General features: G+C 45.7%; 1 protein-coding gene across 1 annotated transcript; it reads left to right on the top strand.

The window, feature by feature from the left end:
- Positions 1-1,182: 1,182 nt before the first annotated feature.
- LOC148861140 (uncharacterized) lies at positions 1,183-15,667 on the top strand. The gene is made up of 6 exons (XM_088986135.1): positions 1,183-1,935; positions 2,045-2,257; positions 2,409-2,504; positions 13,316-13,461; positions 14,746-14,971; positions 15,129-15,667. Exons 1-6 carry the CDS (start codon positions 1,789-1,791, stop codon positions 15,402-15,404), a joined length of 1,104 nt encoding a protein of 367 aa, XP_088842261.1. The 5' UTR covers positions 1,183-1,788; the 3' UTR covers positions 15,405-15,667.
- The last annotated feature ends 497 nt before the right edge of the window (positions 15,668-16,164 follow it).

Here is a 16,164-nt window from a genome sequence, read left to right as displayed (position 1 = left end):
GTGGTCCCTGGGCCAAACCACCTTGTAACACCCAGGGTCTGTGGGCAGATGCAAGATTAGCCCATCAGGTATTATCCTCAATGGTCTTACACTTAACCTCTCAGCCCTTAATGATCATACACTGCCCGACAAGAGAGGACCTCTCCCTCGGCTGCAAGGAACAGTGTTGCACTCTCCACTTATATGGATCCCGGGAATTAAAACCATTTGCAAACATTTTAGAAACCATAATATATATACTTTTATATCTCATATAAAATATATTTTGCAAAACAAATTTCAACGGTTAAAATCGGCTGCCGGCAGTCTTGGTTTCCAACAGTGAGAGTGCATCCCCGATCATTACCTTTGTCCGACAAAGGGGCTGATCCTGTCACTATGATCACCCACTCAGATGAATTCTCGGATTGTCCCAACATACCCAGGTTTTGACCCCCGCTAAGGATCTCACTGATTGGTACATCAAAGACAGCCCGATCCGGGGTCGGGTGTAACTTTCCAGTTTTGCCCATCAATCTCCAAGGTCCAGGGCAATACTGGAAATTTGGTCCAGTTCAAAGATTCAATTAATCCCACACTGTATGTGCCTAGGGTTTCACCCCGATAGCTGAGACAAGCCACCCCAACCGACTTGGTGGCACCACAGTGTCAGCCTTGTCAGGATAGGTCTCCCCAGACCGACCCACTGGCTGTGAACATTCAAAACTAACACGAGTCTCAATAAGTGTCAAGTTTAAGGGTAATACACAGAAACATACCAAGGGAACATGAATCAAATATGTACTTTTATTCATTTACAATAAACTCATAAAGTACATCAATTTTGATTGAAGTTAAGGGCATACAAAACTGTCTAACAACCTTGTGGGGCGGGTCAGCCAAAATCCAAACCCAAACAAACCGATTTAGATTAAAAAATCAAAACTCTAACCTAACCCTAAAATCAAATATATTGACCCTAACCCCGATAGGGTCAACCTGATGTACCATTTAACCTGAATTTTCTTAAATCAAAAACCTTACTCACATGGCATCTAGTCGCACGTTAAGAATATCCTTCCTGGTTAAAGATAAATTTATGATTTGACCTCTCATAAATTTTTATTGCTTTTCTATGAATAATATATTACCCTCTTGTACGAGGTGGAGAAATCTAATGTACGTGGAGGTTTTGATTTCATGTTATCCATTTCGTTGAGGTAGGCATTGCGTGCGTCGTTGGTCATCATCGGAGAGTGGAATTTTGTTAGGATGATTTCAGAAGGCGAAATTCGTGTGGGCAAAGCCACAAAAGCGCAACCATTCTCACGTGGTCTATCTCTCTGCGTCCCACGTGACGTGAATGGCCAACTCTGGTCTCTGGAGGCTGGAGCTCCACTCCTACAAGTTAGACAATAGACCATGACCATATGATATGATAGTACCACTCCCACCACCCAGACCCAGATGAAGTGAAGACTGAAGACCAGAGAGTAGTGCTGCTCTTGATTCTTTTGGACAACGAAATTCTTGCAAACGACCACGTCCCGCGTATGTACTCACTACTCAGTGAGTGGACCCTCACTGCCTGGACTTGTTATCAGCTTTTTTTGTGGTTACTATTCTCACCAACCAATGCTGAAATAGACAAAGAGGCCGAGCCAATTGCATCGCCACTCGCTCACAAAATTTGCAGGTTAAGTCAACACGGGTAATGGTGATTTATTTATGCATAATACCAAGAAGAAATTAAAGAAACAAGAAGGTTGGTTAGGGAATTTGGGTGTGCTAGCTGGTCACCAGCGGTGAATGCTTGAAAAGAAGATGAAATTTGGAGGGATCCTTGGATTCGACAATGGCGTCATGTTGGCACCCATGGGCGCTGACATCTCCGGGCCAGAGCTCGTCGCTGCTGTTGCCAATGCCGGTGGCATCGGACTTCTTGCCAGCCCTGTTGTATGTATCTCTCTCTCTGGCTTTCCTTCTGCTGTAAGTGTGTTTGGATCCGAATCTCCCATAAAAAATGTACTGAACGTGTCTAATTGTTGTGGGTTTGTTGAAACAGAACGATTACGAGATGACGGTAAAAGCAATTCAAGAAACGAAGAAGCTTACCGATAAGCCCTTCGGAGCGGGAGTGCTGTTGGAATTCGATAACGCCAAGAGCATCAGAGCAATTATCGATGAGAAGTTGGCGTGTTTGGAAGTTTACTGGGGCGACTTCCCCAAGGAGATGGTTGATGAATCTCATAAACACGGTATCAAGGTCATACACCAGGCAAGTGTTTCTTTAGATTTCTTTCCCAATTTCTTAATTTTAAGGTGATATTGGTTTTAATTAATTAAATGTAGGAGAATGAGAAGGAGAGTTTTGAAATATTAATATAATTTAATGTTTTGGGTGCTGGGTGTGGCTAATTACCTGTCAGGTTGGATCGGTGAAAGCAGCAGAGAGGGCGATTGCAGCAGGGGTGGACTGCATCGTTGCCCAAGGGGTAGAGGCGGGAGGCCACGTCGTTGGATCGGTAAGTCATCTTTCTGCCTTCAAATTTTTGCTCCATCTCTTCATTCCTTCACTTTAGCCCCTAATGTGAAATGGGGTCACTGAAATTTTGGAAGAGAAGCTTTGAAATGCGTCTGAAGATACTACCTTTAGAACGTTATTTGCATTTTCACTGATTTTGCTGTTGGATTACAAGTAAACCCGTTCCCATGATACAACAGAGCATTGGGCGAGAATCTGTAACCACTAAAGTTGAAGAGTCTCTAAATAAACCTTCCGTGAGATTGTAGGAGGCCGGATTGAGAGGGAGAGAGAGAATATGATTTTCGAAAATGTTGTGTGTGAGATGTCTGATTCTTGCCCCTTAAATAGTTTCTAAAGAGTTATGAAGAAAAGGTAGGTGTTGGTTCAGAGAAGGCACCTTGAACAGCCACAATTTCAAACATTGTGACTGTTTAAAAGGTAGCTAACAATTAACTATGAATTGTGTCTATTGATCACACCTGATCGAATTGTGATCGTTGATCACATCAACGGTCAGCATCGCATCAAAACCAAAGCCGCCCTTTGCGAGCCACGCGAGTGCAAACAAAGTGCGCTTCATTGCGCCGCACATGTGTGCACGCGTGCGCACATGTTGTGTGGTATCAAGTCTCCATACTCTCATCTTCTATTTCTAAGGAATATAAATCAGCACCTATTAAAAAACCCAAAACAAAATTTGTAAATATCCAATAGGGACAAGTTCAAAACTGGTTTTAGTAAGAGAAAATTTGTTTCCTAAAATAAATGTGCAGATAAAATTTCTCATGTAATTGATCAATCAAACCCATTAAATTTAATCTCTAATGAGATTAAAATCCAACATTTTTTATCCTCATATCTATGAATCCATGCCAATGAGTATATTTTTAAGTATTTAACCCTTGAAGAGCCGAAATGCAATATAGTCAAATGGTTGTGATCAATGCTAGCAAAAATGGGTCCCGATGAGCTGAAGACAACATTTTACCACGCTGGTCACCCAATTGCGTTGTAAGGTGTAACATGTATGCATCCAGCTAATGTTTGAAAAATGAAGAGTTGAAATTGGTGCCGGTGACCGATAATCGATTTCCAACAACTGACGAAGCCAAATGTAATTGATGTGACGAGTTCCGATCACGTATAATTTTTTCGCTAAGTACTTCATCATCTCATTTCCTCCCATGTGGTTGGTGACTCAAGGGCTGAAGTGGAGTTCCCTAGTGTAGTGCAACCCAGCTGCTCCCTGCAGAAGATGATTTGACTACCAGCAATGACGGAAACTGAACTGGCTACTCCTGGCTAGTAGTGAGGATCTGCTCGTCTTTGTAGGCAGTGGGAGTTGAGGGACCTACGAGAGCTGAGTCAGAGAACCCGGGGGTGTTTACCCGGCGAGGACACTCCGATGGCTAAGTTAGCACACAGTAGAGAGCTGAACATGATATTTAGAGAATGAGAGAGGTAGAGAGCTGGGGTTACCATCCCTTTTTTTGCCTCTTTTTTTTTCATACCTTTGCCCCTGGGGGTGAGGTTTTTATATACTGGAGTCCTCGTGGGTTAGGTGGAGCAGTTCCTGGATCGCAGCTGTGATGGGACTGGCTTGTGTGTTAGGTGGATGAAATGCCATCAAACGGTAAAACTGTCCCTTCTCATCAGAACCGGGGAGTGGGTGAGCTAATATATCCGTTACAAGTCACAGTCCCGTAAAATGCGGTGTACGGAGGTGTGCTCCTCGAGGTTGTCAGGTTGGCGCCTATGTCAGGCCACCAGGTCAGTGCTTGGATCAGGCCCCCAGGTCGCGCCTGGGCCAAGCTGCCAGCTCGTGCCAGTCCCAGGTTGCCAGCTCGAGCCAAGGCTAGGTCGCACCAGGGACAGGCCGCTAGGTCGCACCAGGGACAGGCCACCAGGTCGCGCCTGTGCCAGGGCGCACCTGTGGGACACCAACTTAGCAAAGGCAAGTTGTTGCCAAAGTGGTCTCAGGTGTCACCTAGTTGTTCTGAGGTGCCAGGCACCAAGATGGCGAGCTGCCTGTGAAGTGCCGAGTTGTCTAAGTTGCCAGGCTATAAAAGGGTGAGCTGCCTGTGGCGAGCTACTTGTGGCGAGCTGCCTGTGGCGAGCTGTCTGTGGCGAACTGCCTGATGGCGTGCTGCCTAGTGGTGAACATCTTCAGGCGAGCTCGAGCTGTCTAGCTATCAAGAGGCTGCACTTAGTTGGCAAGATGTGCCAGGTATCACAATGTCATTGGGGGGCCAAATCCGCCCTCATCATTTGCCCCCCACTCCCAAGCCGAAAGTAACTCGGTGAAGGGAGTAGATTTCTCCTTTTGGCCCGTAATTCGATGAGATTGTAGGCGCTGATTCAGTTTCTTTGGCTCTGGGAGCTGCTTGTAAGCGAGCTTTCTATGAAGCGCCAAGGTTTCTGCCAGTTTGGTACTTTAGCCCTTAGATTCTGGGAGTGACTTGTAGTCCACTATCCTTGACTTTGGCCATGCCAATGAGGTAGCGGGGTCTTGTGTAGTATTGTGGCCTTTAGGCTTTGGGAGCGACTTGTAGTCCACTCCTGAACTTTTGCCAATGCCAAAGAGGCGACTGGGTCTTTTAGCAGTAGTGTTGCCCATGCCGTAGAGGCAATTGGGTCTTTCAACAGTAGTGTTGCCCATGCCATAGAGGCAACTAGGTCTTTCAACAGTAGTGTTGCCCATGTCATAGAGAGATTGGGTCTTTCAGCAGTAGTGTTGCCCTTAGGCTTTGGGAGGGACTCGTAGCCCGCTCCTGAAGTTCGTCCACGCCGAAGTTCCAACTGGGTCTTTCAGCAGTATTGGCCCTTAGGCTTTGGGAGGGGCTCGTAGTCCGCTCCTGAAGTTCGCCCACGCCAAAGTGTCAACTGGGTCTTTCAACAGTATTGACCCTTAGGCTTTGGGAGGGACCCGTAGTCCGCTCCTGAAGTTCGCTCACACCGAAGTGACAACTGGGTCTTCTTGTGGCCCTTAGGCTTTGGGAGGGACCCGTAGTCCGCTCTTGAACTTCGTTGTTCCATAGAGACCTGCAAAGAACCAAATGTCAAAGGACCTGGGGTGGCTAATCCGGTGAGGTCACTCTGATGGCTAAGTTAGTACTCTCATAGTAGACTGTGAGCTAGAAATCACAATCTGAGAGCTAGAGCTTTCTTACTTGTTTCCAAGGCTAGTACCTTTTTAGTTCATAAGTTCGCGTCTGGGCCAGGCCACCATGTCGGTGCCCGTGTCAGGTCATGCCAGGTTGGTGCATGTGCTAGGCTGCGCGCAGGTCGTGCGCAGGCCACGCCAGGCTGCACCAAGCCGCTGGGGTGGGGGGGGGTGCTTTAGAGCTACTTAGTATGTTAGCTCCCTACACAGTCTTTCAGTTCATAAAAAAAGAAAACTATAAAGCGAGAGCTTAAGTTTCTAAAAAGGTGAGGACTTAGCTTTTTGTAAGATAAGAACTTAACTTTTTCTAGGATGAGAACTTAGCTTTTTATAGCGTATTCACATAGACGGCACCAAATGATGTGACCGATTCCGGTCACATATCATTTTTTGGCTAAGTACCTCGTCATCTCGTCTGCTCCAATGTGGTCGGTGACTTAGGGGCTAAAGTGGAGCTCCCTGGCGTGGCACAACCCAATTGCTCCCTGCAGAAGATGATCTGACTACCAGCAACGAGAGTGGTGATGATTTGCTCGTCTTTGTAGGCAGCGGGAGCTGAGGGACCTGCAAGAGCTGAGTCAGGGAACCCGAGGGTGTTTACCCGACGGGGTCACTCCGATGGCTAAGTTAGCACACAGTAGAGAGCTGAGAATGATATTTAGAGAATGAGAGAGCTAGAGAGTTGGGGTTACCGTACCTTTTTTCGCCTCTTTTCATTCATACCTTTGCCCCACTCCCGAGCTGAAAGTAACACGGTGAAGGGAGAAGATTTCTCCTTTTGGCCTGAAATTCGATGAGCTCGTAGGCACTGATTCAGTTTCTTAGGCTCTGAAGCTGCTTGGAAGCGAGCTGCCCGTGAGGCATCGAGGTTTCTGCGAGTTCGGTACTTTAGCCCTTAGATTCTAGGAGCGACTTGTAGTCCACTCTCTTTGACTTTGCCTATGTCGACGAGGCGGATGGGTCTTGAGTAGTATTGTGGCCTTTAGGCTTTGGGAGCGACTTGTAATCCACTCCTGAACTTTTGCGCATGCCGAAGAGGCGACTGGGTCTTTCAGCAGTAGTGTTGCCCATGCCATAGAGGCGAATGGGTCTTTCAGCAGTAGTGTTGCCCATGCCATAGATGCGACTGGGTCTTTCAACAGTAGTGTTGCTCATGCCATAGAGGTGACTGGGTCTTTCAGTAGTAGTGTTGCTCATGCCGTAGAGGCGACTGGGTCTTTCAGTAGTAGTGTTGCCCATGTCGTAGAGGCGACTGGGTCTTTCAGTAGTAGTGTTGCCCATGCCATAGAGGCAACTGGGTCTTTTAGCAGTAGTGTTGCCCATGCCGTAGAGGCGATTGGGTCTTTCTATAGTAGTGTTGCCCTTAGGCTTTGGGAGGGACCCGTAGTCCGTTCCTGAAGTTCGCCCACACCGAAGTGGCAACTGGGTCTTTCAGCAGTATTGACCCTTAGGCTTTGGGAGGGACCCGTAGTCCGATTCTAAAGTTCGCCCACGCCGAAGTGGCAACTGGGTCTTTCAACAGTATTGGCCCTTAAGCTTTGGGAGGGACTCGTAGTCCACTCCTGAAGTTCGCCCACGCCGAAGTGGCAACTAGGTCTTCTTGTGGGCCTTAGGCTTTGGGAGGGACCCATAGTCTGCTCTTGAACTTCGTTGTTCCTTAGAGACCTACAAGGAACTAAATGTCAGAGGACCCGGGGTGGCTAACCCGGTGAGGTCACTCCGATGGCTAAGTTATACTCTCATAGTAGACTGCAAGCTAGAAATCACAATCTGAGAGCTAGAGCTTTCTTACTTGTTTCTGAGGCTGGTGCCTTTTCAGTTCATAAGTTCGCATCTGGGCCAAGCCGCTATGTCGGCGCCCGTGCCAGGTCATGCCAGGTCGGCGCATGTGTCTGGCCGCAGCAAGCCGCCGGGGGGGCTTAGAGCTACTTAGTCTATTAGCTCCCTGCATAGTCTTTGAGTTCATAAAAAAAAGGAAACTATAAACCGGGAGTTTTAGTTTCTAAAAAGGTGAGGACTTAGCTTTTTGTAAGATAAGAACTTAGCTTTTTGTAGGATGAGAACTTAGCTTTTGTAGTGTGTTCCCACAGACGGTGCCAAAAGATGTGACGGATTCCGGTCACGTATCATTTGTTGGCTAAGTACCTCGTCATCTCGTCTACTCCCATGTGGTCGGTGACTCAGGGGCTAAAGTGGAGCTCCCTGGCGTAGCGCAACCCAGCCGCTCCCTGCATGAGATGATCTGACTACCAGCAACGACGGGAACTGAACTGGCTATTCCCGACTAGTGATGATCTGACTACCAGCAACGACAGGAACTGAACTGGCTACTCCCGGCTGGTGATGATCTGCTCGTCTTTGTAGGCAGCGGGAGATGAGGGACCTGCGAGAGCTGAGTCAGAGAACCCGGGGGTGTTTACCCAGCAAGGTCATCCCGATGGCTAAGTTAGCACATAGTAGAGAGCTGAGAATGATATTTAGAGAATGAGAGAGATAGAGAGCTGGGGTTACCATCCCTTTTTCGCCTCTTTTCTTTCATACCTTTGCCGCTGGGGGGTGAGGTCTTTATATACTGGAGTCCACGTGGGTTAGGTGGAGCAGTTCCTGGATCCCAGTTGTGATGGGACTGGCTTGTGTGTTAGGTGGATGAAATGCCATGAAACAGTAAAACTGTACCTTCTCATCAGAACCGGGGAGTGGGTGAGCTAATATAACCGTTACAAGTCAAAGTCCCATATAATGCGGGGTACGGAGGTGTGTTCCTCGAGGTTGTTAGGTTGGCGCTTGTGTCAGGCCGCTAGGTTGGTGCCTGGATCAGGCCGCTAGGCCGCTCATGGGGTAAGCTGCCAGCTTGTGCCAGGGCCAGGTCGCGCCTAGGGCAGGCCACCAGGTCGCGCCTATGCCAAGGCGCGCCTGTGGGACACCACATTAGCAAAAGCAAGTTGTTGCCAAAGTGGTCATGGGTGTCACGTAGTTGTTCTGAGGTGCCAGGCTACAAGATGGCGAGTTGCCTAGTGGCGAGCTGCCCGTGTTGCATGGTGTCGAGCTGCTTGTGAGGGCAGCATGATGGCGAGCTGCCTAGTGGCGAGCTGCTTGTGGAGTGCTGCATGATGGCGAGCTGCCTGTGAAGTGCCGAGTTGTCTAAGTTGTGAGGCTATGAAAGGGTGAGCTGCCTGTGGCGAGCTGCTTGTGGCGAGCTGCCTGTGGCGAGCTGCTTGTGGCGAGCTACCTGTGGCGAGCTGTCTGTCTCGAACTGCCTGATGGCGAGCTGCCTAGTGGCAAACTGCCTAAGGCAAGCTCTAGTTGTCTAGCTGTCAAGAGGCTACACTTAGTTGGCACGATGTTCCAGGTCTCACAATGTCATTGGAGGGCCAAATCCGCCCTCATTATTTGACCCCCACTTTCGAGCTGAAAGTAACTCGGTGAAGGGAGTAGATTTCTCCTTTTGGCCCGTAATTCGACGAGCTCGTAGGTGCTGATTCAGTTTCTTAGGCTTTGGCAGCTGCTTGGAAGTGAGCTGCCCGTGAGGCGCCGAGGTTTCTGCCAGTTCGGTACTTTAGCCCTTAGATTCTAGGAGCGACTTGTAGTCCACTCTCATTGACTTTTCCCATGCCGACGAGGCGGCTGGGTCTTGTGTAGCATTGTGGCTTTTAGGCTTTGGAAGTGACTTGTAGTCCACTCTTGAACTTTTGTCCATGCCAAAGAAGCGACTGGGTCTTTCAACGGTAGTGTTGCCCATTTTTGTAGGCGACTGGGTCTTTTAGCAATAGTGTTGCCCATGTCGTAGATGCGACTGGGTCTTTCAGCAGTAGTGTTGATCATGCCGTAGAGGTGACTGGGTCTTTCAGTAGTAGTGTTGCCCATACCGTAGAGGCGACTGGGTCTTTCAGCAGTAGTGTTGCCCATGTTGTAGAGGGATTGGGTCTTTCAGCAGTAGTGTTGCCCTTAGGCTTTGGGAGGGACTCGTAGTCCACTCCTTCATCCACGCCGAAGTGCCAATTGGGTATTTCAGCAATATTGGCCCTTAGGCTTTGGGAGGGACCCGTAGTCCGCTCCTCAAGTTCGTCCACACCGAAGTGGCAACTGGGTCTTTCAACAGTATTGGCCCTTAGGCTTTGGGAGGGACCCATAGTCCGCTCCTGAAGTTCGCCCACACCGAAGTGACAATTGGGTCTTATTGTGGCCCTTAGGCTTTGGGGGGGACCCGTAGTCCGTTCTTGAACTTTGTTGTTCCTTAGAGACCTACAAGGAACCAAATGTCTGAGGACTTGGGGTGGCTAACCCGGTGTGGTCACTCTGATGGCTAAGTTAGTACTCTTATAGTAGACTACGAGCTAGAAATCACAATCTGAAAGCTAGAGCTTTCTTACTTGTTTCTGAGGCTGGTGCCTTTTCAGTTCGCGAGTTCGCGTCTGGGCCAGGCCGCCATGTCGGCACCCGTGCCAAGTCGCGCCAGGTCGACGCATGTGCCAGGCTGCGCACAGGTCACGTGCAGGCCACGCCGAGCCGCCAAGCCGCGCCAAGCCGCATTAGGCCACCAGGGGGGCGCCTTAGAGCTACTTAGTCTGTTAGCTCCCTACACAGTCTTTGAGTTCATAAAAAAAAGGAAACTATAAAGCGGGAGCTTTAGTTTGTAAAAAGGTGCGGACTTAGCTTTTTGTGAGATAATAACTTAGCTTTTTGTAGGATGGGAACTTAGCTTTTTGTAGTGTGTTTCCACAAACGGTGCCAAATGATGTGACGGATTCCGGTAATGTATCATTTTTTGGCTAAGTACCTCATCATCTCGTCTGCTCCCATGTGGTCGGTGACTCACGGGCTAAAGTGGAGCTCCCTGGCATAGTGCAACCCAGCCGCTCTCTGCAGGAGATGATCAGGCTACCAGCAATGACGGGAACTGAACTGACTACTCCCGGCTAGTGATGATCTGCTTGTCTTTGTAAGCAGCGGGAGCTGAGGGGCCTGCGGGAGTTGAGTCAGAGAACCCGGGGGTGTTTACCCTGTGAGGTCACTCCGATGGCTAAGTTAGCACATAGTAGAGAGATGAGAATGATATTTAGAGAATGAGAGAGCTAGAGAGCTAGGGTTACCATCCCTTTTTTCGCCTCTTTTCTTTCATACCTTTGCCCCTGGGGGGTGAGGTCTTTATATACTGGAGTCCTCGTGGGTTAGGTGGATCTGTTCATGGATCCCAGTTGTAATGGGACTGGCTTGTGTGTTAGGTGGATGAAATTCCATCAAACGGTAAAACTGTACCTTCTCGTCAGAACTGGGGAGTGGGTGAGCTAATATAGTTGTTACAAGTCACAGTCCCGTAAAGTGTGGGGTACAGAGGTGTGTTCCTCGAGGTTGTCAGGTTGGCGCCTGTGTCAGGCCGCCAGGTCGGTGCCTGGATCTAGCCTCTAGGTCGCGCCAGGGCCAAGCCACCCGGACGCGTCTGTGGGGCACCAACTTAGCAAAGGCAAGTTGTTGCCAAAGTGGTCCCAGGTGTCACCTAGTTGTGTTGATGTGCTAGGCTACAAGATGGCGAGCTGCCTAGTGGTGAGCTGCCTGTGAGGGTTGCATGATGGCGAGTTGCCTGTGGAGTGCTGCATGATGGTGAGATGCCTAGTGGTGAGCTACTTGTGAAGTGTCGAGTTATCTAAGTTGCCAGGCTATAAGAGGGTGAGCTGCCCGTGGCGAGTTGCCTGTGGTGAGCTATCCGTGGCGAGCTGCCTATGGTGAGCTGCTTGTGGTGAACTGCCTATGTCGAGATGCCTGATGGCAATCTACCTAGTGGCGAACTGCCTGAATCGAGTTTGTGATGTCTAGCTGTCAAGAAACTGCATTTATTTGGCAGGATGTACCTGCTATCACAATATCATTGGTGGGCCAAATTCGCCCTCATCACTAATAAATGAAGAATTGAAGCTGGTGCCGGTGACCTAAATTTTTAGGTCTCTCTGTAATGACTTGCCCATTTTATTCTCCAATCATTTTTCATTTTTAGTTCTCTATAATGGCTTGCTCGCTGAATCACATTTTGTTCTCTAAAACAACAGTTAGATTTGGCAACTCGAGTTGGATTTAGACGTCTGTGTTGCTTTTTGTTTGATATTGAATGTCAGATGTTGGTCGTCGGTTTGTGGAAATCAATCATTGGCTGCCGATGCCGGCATCAACTCTTCGTTTTTCAGATCGCTTCAAAAAGATTTGTGACCAAAAAATGAGTTTAGTGTTGACAAACCGGATTGTCAACACTAAATGGGTGGATGCCAGTTACCGGCCCGTATTGTAAAATGTTGTCTTCAACTCATCCGAACCCGCAAGAATGAACCCGTGACACAGAAGAGTGCACATCAGACCCACCAGTCATACCACATAGAGCCTTCCCCTTCAAAATAGGTGGGTGGCAAGAAACCACCCATTTTGGGTCCGGGTTTTCTTAGCTGAACAGGATAATCTAAAGAGGGTGAGACAATAACTTTAGCTGAAAGTCACTAACTTGCGACCTTGCCAATAAACACTAATCAAGCTTTGTACACACTCTGAAAGGAGAATTGGTGTGAAGAATGGTGTTCTGTGAGGAACAAATTCAGACTCCTGAATGGCCATCCAACTGCATATTGGGAACATTTCTTTATGAATTTAGCATACATGTAACTGCTGTGCATGTAGAGTATTTTCTTGGGGGAGATCGGGGCCACCACAAGTTGGCCTTCGTTCAGTTAATTATAAAGATGGTGTTGGTGTTGGTTGGAGGTGTTTGGTGGATAGATTTGAAACTAGATTAACTGTACTTTGATGTGTTAAGGGAGTCTAGATCTGTTCCTCATAGGCTGCCCCTCACACCAATCTCACGAAAGGTCCCAACGGCACATTGGGAACATCTTTCCCAATTTAAAGGTCGTTCAGCCAATAATAATGCCATACATCAGTCATAAACGCAAAGTGAGAAATTGGAGTGATGTGGGGCATATGCACTTGATGGTTGACATGGGGCATTTCTCATTGTCCTAAGTGCTAACATGACCATCCAGTGCAATTAATCTGGACTTTGTGAATGTACGATTTTTCTACATCACAATAAAACCTAAATACCCTTAGAATATTATTTTTGGGGCGCTCATTTTTGGGATTTCGAGTGGGGAGAAAGTTGGTCAATGTGAATTCTATTGATTAAGAAATTCATATTCTTTTTTCTAATTTATATGGGACCAGGGAAAGTTTATTTTCTTGGGTATCACTTATCCATTAGGTAAATTAATTTTTTTATTTTTGGAAAGTTATCAATACTTAGATGAGATAAAAATGCCCCTTTTGATCGTTAAATTTTTATGGCTAAAATAGTCATTATTTTATTTATCTGAAAAATAAGAACATGAATAAATATCCTTATCCAAATAAAAGCATGGGATTTTTGGACTACAATCCCTCTCAAAAATCCAAATTACAGCCTACTCTTAATCTATTAGTAGCCCACTCTCCCCCCAATAAAAACCCCTAAAAACATTTACCCAAATAAATAACTTATCAAAAAGCGAATGAGACGTTAATGTACCTTGACTAGGACCAGCTCATACCTGGACCAGACTAAAAACCGGTCAGGATAAGTTTCCCACAAAGTCACAAACAAACAAGTTGAAACTATCTATGTTTCTGTACAGGTTGCTTTGATGGCATTACTACCCAGGATTGTGGATGTTGTTGGAGATCGAGGTATTCCAGTAGTTGCAGCCGGATCCATCAGTGACGCTCGTAGTTATGTTGCTGCCCTTGCTTTAGGTGCCAAGGGCATCTGTGTTGGGACAAGGTATCCTTTTTCATTATAGCATAAATTCCTCGGGCTTTTTGCCTTGGTAAGGTGTTACGATTTACGAGTAGTCCAACAGTTAGCTCATGGACTTACGAGGGCAGCGCAGCCCAGACTCGGGATACTTCCATCTTCAAGTCCTAGACTCCTAGCCTGAGTCTGATGGGCCTGGACCCGAGAAGATCAAAATTCTCTTATATCTCTGAAAATTCAGCCCAGCCCAGTCCATGATCATCCATATATATTATTTAGGCTTTATTTGTTTTTCGGAAAGTAGGGGTTGATAGGTTTTACGGAAAATAAATAAATCCGCATTCATATTCTAGTATTAGTGGATCCTAAGAAAAAAAAAAGCAATTTCCAAGCGACTTATTTATTTGGATAAATAATATTTTTTCTGGGGTATCACACAAAAAATTGCTATTACATAATGGGTAATGGGTAAATGTACATTACATTACATATTATCCGGATAAATGTTTCTTATACTCAGTTTGAAAAGAGTACGAATGCAAATACGTACATTATAAATACATATAAAATAATATAAAATGTAAAGTTTTGCACTCTACATATTGTATTTGTACTACTTTCAAGCTAAACATTATGCAACACTTGCCGGAATAAGTGTATTTATCCAGGTAAATGACTTACTGAGACATGAAAAATGGCTTATTAATTAGCTCACAGTATTTTAAGCCATTGGATTAAAGATCGGCTTCTATCAGGGCAAAGCTGTGCCCATACCGTTCTAACAGCCATTTCCACCCTTGCATTGGGAATATCTCCTCATAAAATAAAGCATACAAGTATGGAGATATTCTCAATGCAAGACAATAAAGGGTGCTCGAACCGGATTTTCCGTAACTGAAGCCGAACTCGTGATCCTCAATCACCTTGATGACATGGGACATTGAAATTTGAAACAGCTAACTTTTTTAAGATGCTACATAATTATCATTATAAATATATCATAATATTAAATGCCCACCGGTTTTTTTTTTTTTTTGTGTTTTTTATAAAACAAATGAAATGAAACACTTGCAAATGGAGGCCCACTTGTCAAACAACACCTGTGAAACGTTTCCGTGCAAATACCACCATGCAAATATGTTGGAGTTGGAGGAGAATCGTCAGATGGGTATAGTGGGCCTGGACTCTGGTGGACCAAAAATTTGTAATTGAGGCAAAATGCTGCATTTCTCCTACAAGGCTACAATACAATACACGGGGATACCATATAGTCTTCTATCTTAAACTGAAAATGAACCGATCGATCTGCAGGTTCATAGCTACAAAGGAAGCCTATGCAAACAAGTACTACAAGCAGCAGCTCCTCCAATACACAGAACAAGAAACTGATCTTACAGATTTATACGGACGGCTTACATGGAGGGCTAACGTCCGTTGCCTCAACACACCCTTCCATCAGCAATGGAGGAACGCGCCAGATGACGTCCGGAATGACGAGAATCAACCCATCATCGGATACTCCATCATATATTCAAAGGTTATTTTCTTTCTGCAGATGAGTTTAGACAGAACATAATGTTGTCTGTTCATCGTGGGCTGGTTTATCAATCAGGACCAAGAATTTGAAGGAGAACTGTGCATTAATTAGTAGACAAGTTTGAGCTTATTTATTTATCTTCAATGTTGATAATCAGGAGGTTGTTTTACGCCGATTTGCCGGACAAGTTGCGAACCGGACGACATGTGGTGAGCTTGAGAACATGGTCATGTTAGCTGGACAAGGAGTTGGACTGGTGAATGATATAATTCCTGCAGGTGAAGTCGTTAAGAGATATGTCGAAGGTGCAAAAACCATAATCAAGGAGCTGGGTGAAACATATCTTATAAATTCCAGGAAAAAAGAGGATGAAAAAGAAGAAGAAGATGAAAAAGAAGAGGGCTGGACATGGATAAGAAAGCTGTGCCTCTAATTATTGATCCTGTATAGATTATGGTAGGGCTTGAAGTAGTACACTTAAGGGGGTGTTCTTTTTTAGGATTTTGAGAGGGGAGAAAGTTGGTCAATGGGATTTTGGTTCTTATTGACCAAGAATCCCATGTTCTTTTTTCAAATTTATGTGGGGACCAGCTGGATAAGTGATACCCATCTCCTAAGTGGGTAAATTTGGGAAAGTTGCCAACACTTGAATGAGACAAAACTGTCCTTTTTAATAATGGAATTTTATGGTTGAAATGGTCATTGTCTTATTTACATGGGTAAATAAAAGAACATAGGTAAATGAACTTACTTGGGTAAGTGTTTTCCAAGAAAAACTTACCTAGGTAAATAACTTACGAAAAAGCGAATGGGGCCTAATTAACATTCATACATCAACGGAGAAATAAGAAGTATATCATATGAGTTTGATGTAGCACTCTTAATTAACATTCTATGTTGTTAATTTAAAAGATGCGGAAAATATTTTTTTTGTAGGACAATAATGAGGAGTTCAACTATATTTTAAAGAAATTAAGGCTCAGTTTGGAAAGAGTAATACAAATATGTACAGTACAAATACATACAAAATAATGCAAAATATAAGGTTTTGCACTCTACAAATTTGTATTTGTACTCTTTCTAACCTAGGTCTAAGCAACTTTTATTAAACTGGTTTCCATATACTAAAATTTGCTTTGTAGTAGCCGAAACAAGGCATGGATTTTTTTTATGTGAAAATCTATGATGCCCGA

This window comes from Nelumbo lutea, chromosome 4, assembly GCF_056320005.1.
Source record: "Nelumbo lutea isolate HS-2025 chromosome 4, American lotus-T2T, whole genome shotgun sequence".
NCBI classification, from domain to species: Eukaryota; Viridiplantae; Streptophyta; class Magnoliopsida; order Proteales; family Nelumbonaceae; genus Nelumbo; species Nelumbo lutea.
Note: the sequence above shows the minus strand (reverse complement) of the source record. Positions and strands in the feature narration are given on the sequence as shown.

Coding starts and splice junctions, on each gene's coding strand:
- LOC148861140 (XM_088986135.1), top strand. CDS start 1,789: ATGCTTGAAAAGAAGATGAAATTTGGAGGGATCCTTGGATTCGACAAT. Junction 2,505..13,315: donor GAGGCCACGTCGTTGGATCG/GTAAGTCATCTT, acceptor GTTTCTGTACAG/GTTGCTTTGATGGCATTACT. Junction 13,462..14,745: donor GGCATCTGTGTTGGGACAAG/GTATCCTTTTTC, acceptor ATCGATCTGCAG/GTTCATAGCTACAAAGGAAG.